Here is a 15144-nt window from a genome sequence, read left to right as displayed (position 1 = left end):
AAATTTTAAGTGAAAAGGATGTTATACTTTTTCTTCCTTTTTTTGGGTATTGTTGGTATCTGTTCAAAGTGTTTGAAAGTGTTCCTTCATTTTTTGTTATTTTATTTATTATACACTGGTAGTTTATTTCCTTCAATATGCTGAACTTGATTAGTAAGTACTAAAGTTCAAGTCTAAATTATTTTGTTTTTTATAGAACTCTTTACCAAAAAACATCACATCACATCATGGTGAGTGAAAAGGGCAAGACATATAATTCAAGAACAAATTAACAGGAAGCCACTTGGTGACCCCCTTAAATATTCAAATAGTGACAGAAAGAATTTAGGAACTTCAGTGATTTCCCCAAACATGCAATTCTTTTCACAATTTTTGCTTTCGTATTCTCTGGATTTCTTTGGCCAACTATCTAATTCCCACCTATACTTCAAAATTTACCACAAATGACCTCCATGTCCAATACGAAGAGAATGATTTACTAAAGGATATAACAATCAATTAAAATGGTATTTTGGAAGATTTTAGAGTAACATAAAAATGTTTATCTGTAATATTAGTAAATATACCAAATATAAAATCAATTAAACAGTATGTCTCCAATATTAAGGGGAAAAATCACAGAAGAAAAAAGATTTGAAGGAAATATATAAAAATGTTAACAGTGGTTACACTCGTTAGTTTAATTTTAGGTGGTTTCTTTTTCCTTTTATATTTCTGAGTGTCTTCTTGGAGTAAAGAACTTTTACCTTGGGAAAAAAGACTTAACTTAAAAAAAATGTTCTTACTGACTTAAGAGAGAGGAAGGGAGAGGGAGAGATAGAAACATTGATGATAAACTCTATCGGCCCTGACTGGGAATAGAATTGGTGCCCTCAACCAGCTTCACTCGGGACTCTGCCATTTGAGAAAAACACCTGTTGCCAGTCTGTTTTCTGGAAGTTCCTTTTACCTTCCCTCTGCTTCATTATACAGTTGCTATTTGTGGTTTAGTCTTATCCATTTGTATTTTTGACATTTGTGGGGATAGCTTGTTACTTCATTTTTTGTAGATATTGTAACTTTTTGGTTTTGACAATATCCTAATTGCTTTGTTTTTATGGGGAAAATTCAGAGTTTCAAAAACTACCTGGGTTCTCTGTCAGCATAGTTTTCCTTTCTACTCCACCCCAATTCACATTATCTATTCAGCACTCTACTGTTTTCTTGATAGCATCTGTTTATCATGGGTTTACTGCCTCTCGTTCCCTTTTCAAGGTAATCTCTATAAGAACAGAGGCCTCTTCACTTGTTACCATAACCCCCAGCACACAACACGGAGACTTCCACAGCAAGCACGTGATGCCTGTAAATAAATCAATAAATGGATGGGCAATGCCAATGCTGCTAATCTGTATCTGCAGAGAATGAAACTTTCATTCCCTAAGCTTCAGCATTCTACAAACTTCCATCAACTAAAAAGGTTTATTTTAATTTGCATTAAAAGCTACCTTATTTTTTAAATCTTTAATTCATATAATATTCATGTTAAAAATATATTAATCACATAAGTAAAAGATATAATCCATGTTTTATAAGAAAATAAGCAATGATTTATACTTTCTAATTTTCAGTATTTTATATTTCATAAAAATTTACTGAAAATAAAAAGTAGATCCTAACTGACCTTATGTTTCTCACGTTTTCTCCTTTTGGATTTTTTCTTTTCTCTTTCTTTTTTGTGTTTTTTTCTTGATTTTCTGTAGGCTTTCTCATTTTTCTGCTTCTCATCCTCTTCCTGTTCTTGTGTTTCTTCAAATCCTGCATCATCAATTTCACCGTCTTCTAATTCACCATCTTCTCTGTAGAAGACAATGAAAATTTTCAAATGTCCATTCTAAACAAATCTTACAGGAACATTTCCCAAAGAAAACAAGCAGGTGAACAGAATTTAAGTTATATTAACTTAGATCAGGGTTGGCAAACTTTTTCTGTAAAGGACCAGATAGTAAATATTTTAAAATTGCAGGTAACATATGGTTTCTGTTGCAAAGTTTTCCTGGTATTTTAATAACTCTTCAAAAATGTAAGAACCAGTCTCAGCAGCCAGTATGCCAACCTCTGATTTAGATTAAGATTATTCTCACAAAATAAATGCAGTACCATCCCAAAGTATTACAATAGTTACCAAATCCACAAAAATACCTAAAATAGCTCCAGGAAGGGGTTTTTAACTTAGGACCTTAGACAGCTAAAAATAGTTTTAAAATAAAAGTGAGAATTAATCTATATTAATTCTTGCCATCAGAATCAACAAGCAAATTGCAACAGGTAGATAAGTAACAAAACCTTTGCCATAAAAGAAGAATAGTAAATTCCTCAACTTGAATTTATAGAAAATATTCAGAGTAATACTATAAATCTAATTCTACTTTCCAAATACTAGTTATCTTTGCTATTATGGAGGCTGAATCCTAGAAACAAACTTTTATATCGATTATGACATTCTCCTAGTTATAGAAGCCAAAATGTTCACTAATAGTATTTTAAGTGCAAATTAACCAACATGGGAAGATAAATACATAATTTTAACATTTAATCCTGCTTCCATAGTTTGAAAAAAAATGCGAACTACTACCAATAGTAGATGCTAGTGCATAGAGACGGATGTCTTTGTGTTACTGAAAGCACATGAGAAGCACCCAAACCATGGTGTATGCATTTAAAAGATACTTTAAAATTCCTAGAAATGTGTGATTTCTAAAATACAAAACTGATCATGTCACAGTATTGCTAAAAATCCTCAGTGATGACGTGATGGCTCATAATGCTTCAAAAACAATCCACTGGGGATAGAAAAGGTATTCTCAACAAGATTGGCCATTAGCTGGAGTTGCTGGACAGTGGTATTTGTATATGAGGGTTCATTCTATTATCATGTTAGGATTGACGTTTTCCATGATAAAAAAAAGTGTTATCAATGATCTGAGGATGTCAAAACTCGATATTGCCCAAAGGCTCTTTATCACTGAGTCTCTGCTTACTTGGCTACTTTCAATTTCTTCCAAGCCTGAAACATTGCTTTAGAGCAGCGGTTCTCAACCTGTGGGTCGCCACCCCTTTGGGGGTCGAATGACCCTTTCACAGGGGTCACCTAAGACCACCGGGAAACACATATATAATTACATAGTGTTTTTGTGATTAATCACTATGCTTTAATTATGTTCCATTTGTAACAATGAAATTGGGGATCACCACAACATGAGGAACTGTATTAAAGGGTCGCGGCATTAGGAAGGTTGGGAACCACTGCTTTAGAGGCTCCCATTGCCCTGCTCCTCTCAACACCCACCCCCTCACTCTCCACCTGGCCAATTCCAATTCAATCTTTAGGACCCAGTTTAGATATCACTTCCTCCAAGATGTCTCCACTGACTACAAAGGTTTAAGTGAGATGCTCCATCCTAAGTATTCCCCCAATAACTCTCATTTCTGAATCACTGCACTCTACACATTATGTTTGAATGAGTTGTTCACTGGTTGGTAGAAGCAGGGTATATGTCTTCCAAAGCTGTAGCTCTAATTTCTAGCATGGTGCATGCTATTTACAGAATAACCAAATATATAACATTCCTAACCCTTGCCATTGTAGAATAGGCCCATGATATTACCCCAAAATGACTGTGAAATCAATGTTATTAGCCCCCAGTTTCTATTATAGAAGCAAAGAGGTATATATCCAGTCAGGTGAACTTCAAAATTTCTTGTGAAGAAGACCTGACATTTTGGCTGTTTTAATTTAAAAATTTGGAACGTTTATAATACACTAAAACCATTTGGCCCAGAAAAATGAGTGCATATATTCACAAAAAGACAAGTATTAGGATGTTCTTAGCAGCTTCGGGCATAATAATGAAAAAAATTATAAACATCCTAAATATCCATGAACATGTGAATACATACATAAATTGTGCCATACTTGTATGATACTATTAAGAAAAAAATTAACTACGTCTATACACAATATGAATGAATCTTGTAATTATGAGAAGCCAGACACAAGAGACTCATTTGATGCTATTAACATGCATCATGAATCCATGCTTATAGGTCAGAATAGTGATAACCTCGAGGAAGGTTGTAACTGACAAATACCAGGTACTAAGGAGCCTTCTGGGTGTTGAGATATTATTTATACTATCTGTGTGATGATATTATATACACATATACATGTGTAAACTTCAAGTTGTACATTTAAGAACCGTGTGCTTATCCTAGGAAGTTCAGTTGGTTAGAGCAGTGTAATGATATGCCAAAGTTGTGAGTTTGATCCCCAGTCAGAGCACATATAAGAAGCAACCAATGGATGCACAGATGGGTGGGTGGAACAACAAACCCATGTTTCTCTCTCTCTCCCTTTCTCTCAAATCAATAAATAAAAATTAAAAGAATCCTGAGCTTTGCTGTCTGTATTTACACCATAACATTTAAAATACAAACAACAAAGTCTTATAGGTGGTCATTGTCTCCTCCTACTTGATTCATATTCAGCATTTTGACTAGAGCTATTTAAATACATAAAGTATTCAAGCTGAAAATGCTGCACAGAATTTACTAGTAAGTCCTCCTGCTTTACATAAATTCTTTTACTGTGAAATATGGGACATGTATACTTATTAGACATAAAACACCGAAATTTTCATTGTTGTTAATTCTCACCTGAGGATATTTTTTTCTATTGATTTTTAGAGACAGTGGAAGGGAGGGGGAGAGACATACAGAGAGAAATGTCAATTGGTTGCCTCCCACACCCACCCCAACTGACGCCTCGGATTGAGCCTGTAACTGAGGTATGTGCTCTTGACCAGAATCAAACCCATGCCCCTTAAGTCAGTGGGCCAACACTCTAACCCAGCCGTGGGCAAACTACGGCCCGCGGGCCGAATCCGGCCCGTTTGAAATGAATAAAACTAAAAAAAAAAAAAGACCGTACCCTTTTATGTAATGATGTTTACTTTGAATTTATATTAGTTCACACAAACACTCCATCCATGCTTTTGTTCCGGCCCTCCGGTCCAGTTTAAGAACCCATTGTGGCCCTCGAGTCAAAAAGTTTGCCCACCCCTGCTCTAACCACTGAACAATCTGCCAGGGCAAAACATGGAAATTTTTTTTCTTTCTTCTCCCTTAGCCTATTTGTCATTTCAGCATTCAAACAATAACAAGTTTAAACTTGTGATTTTATGCTTAGTAACAAAAAATAGGATAGAACACGGAAATAAAGAACAATGATCCACACTTCTATGGAATGCTTCCAAATGTTTTTGTTTTGTTTTGTTTTGTTTTAAAAAAAAAAAAACAGCTTTGGGCACATCTGGAAAACATGTGTGGCGTAATGGAAAGAGGAGACTTAATGGGAGGGAAGCTGGATTCTAATTCTAGCTCTGTCACCAGAGTAAAATAAAGCTTCCTTAATTGGCACCTACTGATGTACCAGACATTAATCCAGCTCTGCAAAAAATTAATAGAAGACATAACAAAATAACCAAGGGTGCTAGTATTCTCTAAAGTTTGATTTATCTCAACACTATGACGAAAGCTGTTTTGTTTACTAAACCCAAGATAATTTTTAAACTTTAATAAATCAGAAAGAGGAGTTCCTAGGTCAATTATATATGGATGACTTTTATGAATGTAAAATAGTGATTATGTCCTTTTAATAGTCATATTCCATTTACAGACATGCAAATAACTGTCCAGTTATTAAACAAAATTACTTTTTTAAAAAAATGTTTTTAGTCTGGCTAGCATAGCTCAGTGGTTGAGCATCAACCTATGAACCAGGAGGTCACAGTTAAATTCAGTCAGGACACATGCCTGGGTGCAGGCTCGATCCCCAGTGGGGGGCATGAAAGAGGCAGCCGATCAATGATTCTCTTTAATCATTCATGTTTCTCTCTCTCTTTCTCTCTCTCTCCCCCTTCCTCTCTGAAATCAATAAAAATATATTTTAAAAATATAAAAAAACGTTTTTATTGGTTTTTTAGAGAGAGAGAGGGAGAGGGATAGAGAGATAGAAACATCAATGAGAGAGAAACATCATTCATCAGCTGCCTCTGCACACTCCCCTCTGGGGATCGAGCTCACAACTGGGCATGTGTCCTGACCAAGAATCGAACCATGATCTCCTGGCTCATAGGTTGATGCTCAACCACTGAGTCATGCCAGCTGGGCACAAAACTATTTTTAAAAGAATTTATCTTTTAGACAAATCCATAGACAGAAAGTAGATTAGGGGCTGCCAGGTAGATTAGAGGGAAGAATTCAGAGTGATTGCGTTCGTTTTTTGAGTGATAAAAATGTTCTAAATTTAAGACAGTGGTAATGGTTATACAACTCTGTGAATATCCTAAAAACCAGTGAACTGCATACTTTAAATGGGTGAATTTTGTCTCAATAAAGCTGTCATTTAAAAAAATTGTAATAAATTAAAAAAGGTTTTATCTCTTGATTTAAATATGTAGATTGGAGACAACTGGAAAAAATCATAACACACTGTGGTATACTAGTAAATTAAAGACTGGAATTGGTCAATGTCCTTACTGCCCCTGATATGTTCCTATTTTGAGGTCATTATTCACTAAGTCCTCATAAACTGATGTGCCTCAATAGAGGAATCTACCTTTTTCCATTCTGGTTTTGTTGGCTTGTAAAATAAATGAACTAGAACCATTCGGTGTTACCTCCACAGGCAGTTTCTGCTTCTTCATGTAGCCTAAAGGCTCCTGTTACAAACTACCGGTCAGAAGCTGCGTATTTGGAAGAAATACAAAATTCTCACTGAAAGGCGATACCAGTACTCCTGACGGATGATACTACACAGACACTACTCATGAATATGAGCTTCTTGGGATAAGCTGTATGATCCTAAGAAGGACACCTTCCAGAATGTCCCAAGCAATTGTGAGAGGATATCCAGGACTTCTTCACAGTCTGGGAGCAGACATTAGAATAGACTGCTTATCCTAAGACCAACAGAACACAAATTTCCTAAGTGCTTGAAACTATGCCCTGATCCAACGTCCTCTCTCCCTTCCCACATATGATAGGTAGGTGAACTGCTCTTGACCGGCACCCCGCAATCTTCATGCCTCCACATTGCTATACAGACAGGCCCAACCACAGGTGACCTGAGCCTTGGCGGAGCACCTGTGATCTTCCAGGTATGGAAGATAGGAGGTCCTGGAGGTGCCTCTACAAGACTCGTATCCTCCTCTCTGCTTCATGGAGGCTGCTGTGAGGCAGGTTCTCACCCACCTTGCCAGCTCCTTACGCCACCCCTCAGGCTAAAAAACTGCTGAGCTACAGTATGGAAACTGTTCCTTGTATTACCTATGACCATCTGGCCTCTTAGGGGTCAGTGTTCTCCTGCTAGTTGAGGGACATGCGGAGCTAAAAATGCTGATTGAGAATGCCTATGTAAGTAATGAACTGGCTGAACCTGTCAGCAGGCTTCACAGAAAACTCGCTTGAGTTTCCTAGGCTTTGCCTGCACCTTCCCCAATCTTCTCCCTCAACCTGTATAGCTTACATGGGACCCTCTTGATTAAGCTCTGACCCAACTTTCTACCAAACTAGGTACTTCCCCTTAAGGCAAGTAATGGCTGGTCATACTGGGGCCATGAAAGAGCTCATATGTCTTTGTGATTTTATGTTTGTCCTCAACTGGCCCTTGAACATTTATGTCCTAGATGGCTTATTGTATTTGTTTCAGAAAACGTTTCCCTTTACAAACCACCAGTGGTAAAATCTGGATATCTACAGCCTCCAAAGCATTTTTGCCTTTATCATTTATCCAACACATTTTGACACCTGGAATGTATCTGGTTGGCTGAAACTCCGCTTATCCTTTTACAATCTACAGCATTAGCAATTTTTACTTGGCTTGTTTTACTCCTTGAGCCAATCTTAGAATTTGTCAAAGCCTCAACCCAAATACAAATTCTTTCAGGAATGGGACTTGGTACAAGTAATTCCTTTTTGTTTTTACAAGTGAATGTGGCTCTTCTAGTCTTCATTTCCTGAATCGACATGCTTACTCATACTTGCGTCATCAAAATCTAACTTGCATATACAAATAACATTTCTATGTAACATGTAATAATTAGACATTTATAGATATTTCTTGCCCATGTCCTTCAGGAAGCCATGCTTCTCTGGGAGTATCTAAAAAGATAGTGATTGCTCTGGAGAAAAAACTGTTATTCCCCCTTTTTTTAAAAAAAAAAAAATTTTATTGATTTTTTTACAGAGAGGAGGGGGAGAGGGATAGAGTTAGAAACATCGACCAGCCGCCTCCTGCACGCCCCCTACTGGGAATGTGCCCGCAACCAAGGTACATGCTCTTGACCGAAATCGAACCCGGGACCCCTCTTTCCACAGGCCGACGTTCTATCCACTGAGCCACACCAGCCAGGGCTTGTTATTCCCTTTAGGCTAGAATCATGAGGGCTCTATTTTCAACTATGGGAGTCATATAACTTGGAAATTTATAAAAATGTGTTACTAACATTGAAGATCTGAGCTGGGGGGTGGGGACAGGCTGGGACAAGTCAATAGTGGGAAAGGGGACAGATGTAAATACTTTAAACAATAAAAAATTAAAAAATAAAATAAAAATAAACGCATGGAACATATAATTCTGTACAGAGATAATAAATGGCTAATGATAATAAATAACTATGTTACTGGCTTACATAGTCCAAAAAAATGTTACTAACACTGACTGTAAAGGTAAATAATACTGTAAAGCCTAGCAGTACAACTAAAGTCATTGCTCCAAGTAGTTGTGGGTAACAGCATAGCCCTAGATCCTGCTGCCCATAGAGTAATGAATGCCACAGGGAAAGCTGACCAATCTATACTCAAACTAAATGAAGAAAGAACAGGGCCATCAAAAATGGACTCTGAAGGAGTCTTAAGATCTGGTCAAAGTGAGGGATTCTTCAGTTATCACTCTGAAATGCCTTCCAGCTTTCCTTATAATAGTTGTGGCTGCTCTTACTTCTGCAGTGCCTGGTCTCCAGAGTCAGATACGCTACTGCACAACTGTCATTTCATCAAATGGCACAAAATTTTATCTTGCAACACAAGGAAAACAAAGGGATTCTGATATTTAGTCAAGCTAAATACCAAGCAAGGTCTCTGATCAGAACTTCCACAGAGCTCATAACCCACACAGCAGTGAACCTCTAACTGCTGCTCTGTGTGGGTAGGACTAAGGGGTGGGGGAGAGGGCAGTTAAAATAAAACTCTGTCTAGTTCCCCAGCATGTGCACACAAAAGTGTTAACTATAGATCCCTGAGCCTAACAGACAACTCTCATATACCTCAGCTATCTATAAAGCAATGCCTGTGCTTTTGTGACATAAGCAGAAAAAAAGGGAAGAATTTCTAGTTCCTAAATGAACCAGTAATAACTTAACATCTAGAATTCCTCCCAATATGTAATACACTTCATTCTGTTATTCTCTCCCCTTTCAGCACATAGAAACACACTGAACTCATTTCTTACCCAGCAAACAGAAAAAAAAGAAGAAAAAAAGCAAGCTCTGGTGGAGTTTCTTTCTTGAAAGCTAATTATAGAGCCTTTTATTGAACAAACTATGAAATATGTAAATATCACAGTTAAAATTCTAAAGATTAAGATTAGTTTTCAGAGGGGCATGCCAGAAACCTTGGACTAATTCTTAGATGTGAGCTGCAAACTTGGCTCTGCATTTCAAGAAGGATTAGGTGTAAGACAAAAGTGCTTCCAGGACAAAAAAAAAAAAAGACCGCTTATTCAAGAGAATCACATATTTTTGTGGGAGAACAGAGATATATTTGTCCTGAGTCCTCATGAAGACACTATTAACTGGCACAATGGATACTATCGATAGTGTCCATATAATCAATTCAACAGCTTATGACTTACAGCATACTCCAATGTGAAGAACATGCTGCCACAGTTCAATCGAGAAAAAGCAATTAATTAAAGAAACAAATATTGTTCAAGTACACTAGTGATGGCAAACCTATGACACGCGTGTCAGAGGTGACACGCAAACTCATTTTTTTGGTTGATTTTTCTTTGTTAAATGGCATTTAAATATATAAAATTAATATCAAAAATGTCTTTGTTTTACTATGGTTGCAAATATCAAAAAATGTCTATATATGACACGGCACCAGAGTTAAGTTAGGGTTTTTCAAAATGCTGACACGCTGAGCTCAAAAGGTTCGCCATCACTGAAGTACACAGTGCCCCATGTTCTGATTTAATCCAGAGATGAAATCCACATCTAGAGAAGTGATTCTCAAAAACTATGTATATAAGAATTTTCTGTCAGAAAAAAAAAAAAGCCATGAATTCATTTAGAAAATATTTATTCATCACCTTCTCAGTGGGGATACAATGACAAACAAGAAAGAGACATGGTTTTCTCTCATAAAGTTTTCAATCTAGTGGTGGAGGTGACAGACAGACATCAAAGAGTCACAAAAATAAAGTAACAACCATATGAGTATATGAAAAAGGTAAATAGTGATATGAGCACACACAGTCGGGGAAAGTCTGGAAGGCTCTCCCTGAGGAAGTCATGAATGAACTGAGATGAAGAGTTAGCCTGAGAGGTAAGGGTGGGCCTCAGGCAAACAGGAAATAGGATGAGCAAAATTTCTATGTAGAACTGCGACAGGAACTGAGACAAGGCCAGTATCACTGGCTCATAAAGAAAAGGGGGGAGGCTGGTTCAAAAGTATGCTGGAGTGACAGGTGGCACTGGATCACACAGAGCTTTGAGCATCCTGAGAAAAAGGAGGAAGCACTGAAGAGTTTTCAGGAAAGAAGGTGATGTAATTAGGCTTCCATTGTGACTGAAAGTGAAAAACAGACCTAGAGAAAACAAACAGGTGGAGGGAAGCAGTTTGGACACACTACAGCAATCCAGTGAGAGCCCACAATGGAATGTACATGGAGATTCTAATGCCAGCCACACCCAGTCACTAACGAGAACGCTTTTTCCCCAAGAGTGTTGAGGCAGAAAAAAATTAGCTGAAAACAACTAATACTGAGAAATCAATAGGCTATTATCATTCAGACAATCCTCCATGAATATTTCAAACATTCCCATAATTTATACTTTTAAAATGTTACTTCATTATTTCTCCTGAGACCATTCCTTTTAATAGGGTCAAGATTTTCCTTAAAAATAGGCTATGAATGAACAGTGAGTTTATTTTCTATATCTTAGCAGTACATAATCCCAATCATTTCAGTCTCAGAAATGTCAAAGTATGTGTGTGTGTGTGTGTGTGTGTGTGTGTGTGTGTGTGTGTATCACCTGCTGGAGGTAATGAATATATCAGTAATGTACTAATGAGATATCTAAATTCAAGCAATGTAATCCCCTAATGAACTAACTTCCAAGTATAAATTTGGTACAGAGTACACCATGAAGTCATAAAAGACCTCTAAACAAAGAAAAGGAGTCCTCAGAGGGAGATTTATGCTTTTATTTAAACACATTTTCAGAAAATAAAAATGATTAAGAACAAATGAGCTATACATACATTCAAATGAAGACCTTGAAAATGGGCAAAACCAAAAGAACAAGAAGAATAAAAATAATGTAAGGGCAGAAATCAACAAAATAAAGATTAAAAAAATAGTGGATTTAAATAAAGCTTCAGGATATTTTTTAGAGGCAGAACCATCCACCACTCACTATCAGTTGGCCTCAATAGTCCTGCGGTCACTCTAATATAGACATGAACAAAAGAAATGTAAATGATGCCATTTTAGCTGTCTTTAAAAGAGGACAAGTTAACTTTGCTGTTTTCCCCACAAAGGCCAAATACTGCCTAGAACAGAACCTTTAAAAAACTTGGGTTGTTGGAGGATTATTGATCCATGACTTTAACAAATAATTTAAAAACAATGTTCAATAATTTTTAGTCTATTCACTATCTTTGATTCCAGCTAATGTGTTCATAATAAAATAATTCTAAAGTTACATCTTGATTCAAAATTTGCAGTAAAAAACCAAACTAGTGTGATAATTAACAATTATTGAGCACTTACTATGCTGCCAGGTATGTTGGATCAATTTATTTCATCATCATGTGCAATCTATGAAATACTATTATCTCAATTAATGAGGCACAGAAAGGAGACAAAGAGCTGAACTAATTGCTAGTAGATGGCAAAGCTAGAAACCAAACCCAGGCACTCGATTTCCAGACCCATCATCTTAACCATGTTGCTATAACAGCTACACATGTGTTTGTTCTTAGGAAGAACTTGCAAATAGCCCAAACACTTCTCAGCTGATATAAAGATTTAAGAACCTCACCAACTGGTAGGCAGAATATGGGGCTGTTTACAGTAAAATTTTTTTCCACATTTTTATGTTAAAATTTTTCATAATAAAATATCGGGAAAAGGAAATTTCATTGATGCAACATTTAGGTGGTATTTTAAGAGATGATACAAAGAACTGTTAAAGTCTGAAAGCTGCAAAAAAAAAAAAATCTGAAAGCTGCATTTCTAACATGCAGAAGTAAATGTGAATTACTTCAATTCCACACGAGTTATTTTAATGACTGTCAGGAAATAGTAGCTACCAGACTAGGCCTGTTAGACTGTCAAAATTTTTATTATACAGATTTTTTTAAAAAGAGATAAAAATACTTAAATGATGCAGACATGGAAAATGGGTCTCCCTACTTCATTTCAGATCTCAGACAAGTTGATAGAGAGTGGTGCAGGGTAGGTAAACAGCCTATTAGGTGAAAGCCTCCACATCCAAATCAGAAGAGGGAAAGAAAAGAGGGGAATGCTGGAAGAAATAAAAATGCTGTTTTTACTAAGATTTGCTATTTAATTAAAACAAAATTAGGCTAAGCACCATATCCAGATAAGAGTGGAATAATAATGAGACTGCCAGAATAGCAATTTTCACCTGCAGTTAAAGACAAACCAAAAAAATAACACACACACACACACACACACAATCATCACCACCACCACCACCACCACCACCACCAAAAACCACCCCAAACAAACCCTTTAATGAGGGCTCAGGGTTCTGGCAAAGTGAAGGCACCTGTAACTGGAAATTAAAGTAGGAATGTTAAACAAGAACAATAACCAACAATAGATTTCTTAAAAGGACTAATTAATGTTTTAAATTCATGGCATGTTAAAACTGAATACTTAAGACATTCATAGTAGGGTAGAACAGAAGCTCTAGAGCTGGAAAGATCTGGGTTCAAGTCTGTTTCCCAAGTCTTATACTACCTTGAACTTGAACGAATTATCTCACAAGTTCTTATATGAACTTGAACAAATTATCTCACACTCAAATACTCAGGTTCCTCATCTATAAAATGGGATTAACCAATTTACCATTGCAGAGTTAAGGATAAAGATAGTTAGGATAAACCACTTATCACTATACCTAGCAGACAGTCCTCAACTAAAATTTCCTTTCCTCTTGTGATTTACTTGAAATAGAAGCATTTGAATAAAATGGGCATGCTAGACTACAGTTACTTTCACTGAAATTGGGGAAGGTTATAAATCCAAGAGGCAGGGATTCTAAGGAGAAATTGCCCAGAGAATAAATTACCAAAACAAGAAAAAGCAGAAAGGAAGCTGGAGTGCACCAAGTTTGAAGTCTGTTCATGAGGGCATTTCTGCTTTTCCTACAGCGTGTGTCAAAGCTCCCATATTTCCAGTCTACTTAATGTAACAAAATACAAGATGGAATGTAGCACCTAGTGTTCAGAGTGGCTATAGTGACAACAGATATTCATGATGACCCAAAGTAACTTAGAAAATGATAAATCAGTAACTATTTAGTAAGATAGGAAAGCACACCAAGTATTTTATTTACAAAGAGTTCCTTTGAAAATATTTACAATAAAATTTGCTGCTGATAAAATGTTATTTCCCAACCCCCCCTCAATGCCAGAAGAAAAATTAAGAATTTTAAAATATAGCCTTAAACTTGTATATTTGACATTATGAAGGAAAAGCATTCCATTCCTCAAACAGCCTTTATGCCATAAGCAGAGACAATTACATGACTCAAAACTGTGAGCTCACTTGCCATAGTTTTTTTTTTTTTAATAGATTTTTATTGCTCTGAGAGAGGGTGAGGGAGAAATAGAAACATCAATGATAAGAATCTATTCAGGACCTATTGTGTGCACTTACAGCAATCACAGAAGCAACCTAACAATAGGCAGTGTTGAAAATTATTATTACTCTACTGTCATGCCCTATTTTTAAAATTAGACAACTTTTATAATAATAAATTATAATTTAAAGAATATTTAAGGTTTATTAACGTATTCCAGAAATTTAATATATGATGCTAGCTTCAGCCCCAGCTTTGGTCAAATACTGGCTTTCACACTTGGACATTAGGCATTTTAAAAATGTATATTTGGTGCAATATATTTATACAGTTAAAAGAGGTAGGTATTTCTTACTTATTCATTTTCATTTTTATTTGCTTACCCAAACTATAATTTTTAAACAGACTCCTATGTTCTCCAAGGGTAGACATCAACCCACAACCTTCTTTATGGGCTAGTATAGAAGTTATAAAGAACTCAACCCCACACATGTACCAGTGATCTAACAATAATTTATTGTCAGTTCTTCTGATCTCTATGCATTTTCAATGAATTCCCTTAACAGACTGAAACTTGTGTTTTTTATAGCTAAAAATTTGCAGACGTAAGTTAAATTTATTCCATATTCTCTTGAATTATATGAAAAATCCATATTCTTTATAAATTCAATTTTTAATGCTTTAGATTCAGAAAAATGCTGTCATATAAGATGAATTTTAATGACTAGGATGAAATTATCTGTGATCAAATAATACCTCAAAAAAACCCCCAAAAACCCAAACCACTTAAGTGTCCAAAACCCAACCCAGCATCTGATAGCAGATTTACTATCATCAGGAGGCAATGGAATCAACAGAGAGGACTGAAACCGAATGCCACAGACAGACTGTATTTCTCACTCAGCTGTTTAGTCACCTTGGACAAGTTATTTACCCTCTGAATCTGTTTCCTAAACTATAAAATGAACACATTAATATTTAT

At 36.2% G+C, this 15144-nt stretch overlaps 1 protein-coding gene across 2 annotated transcripts in view; it reads right to left on the bottom strand.

Annotated features, from left to right (window-relative positions):
* ZC3H6 (zinc finger CCCH-type containing 6) overlaps positions 1–15144 on the bottom strand; it is a 52801-nt gene that overhangs the window by 30188 nt on the left and 7469 nt on the right. For both annotated transcript variants that reach the window (XM_036315852.1, XM_036315851.1), the window contains exon 2: positions 1664–1838. Coding sequence is in view for 1 of the 2 variants with exons in the window: in XM_036315851.1 (XP_036171744.1) it covers positions 1664–1838 (175 nt within the window). In the remaining variant the exon portion in view is untranslated. The remainder of the gene's footprint in view (positions 1–1663; positions 1839–15144) is intronic.

Source organism: Myotis myotis, unplaced genomic scaffold, assembly GCF_014108235.1.
Source record: "Myotis myotis isolate mMyoMyo1 unplaced genomic scaffold, mMyoMyo1.p scaffold_m19_p_62, whole genome shotgun sequence".
NCBI lineage: Eukaryota > Metazoa > Chordata > Mammalia > Chiroptera > Vespertilionidae > Myotis > Myotis myotis.
This window is presented reverse-complemented; position numbering and strand designations above follow the sequence as displayed.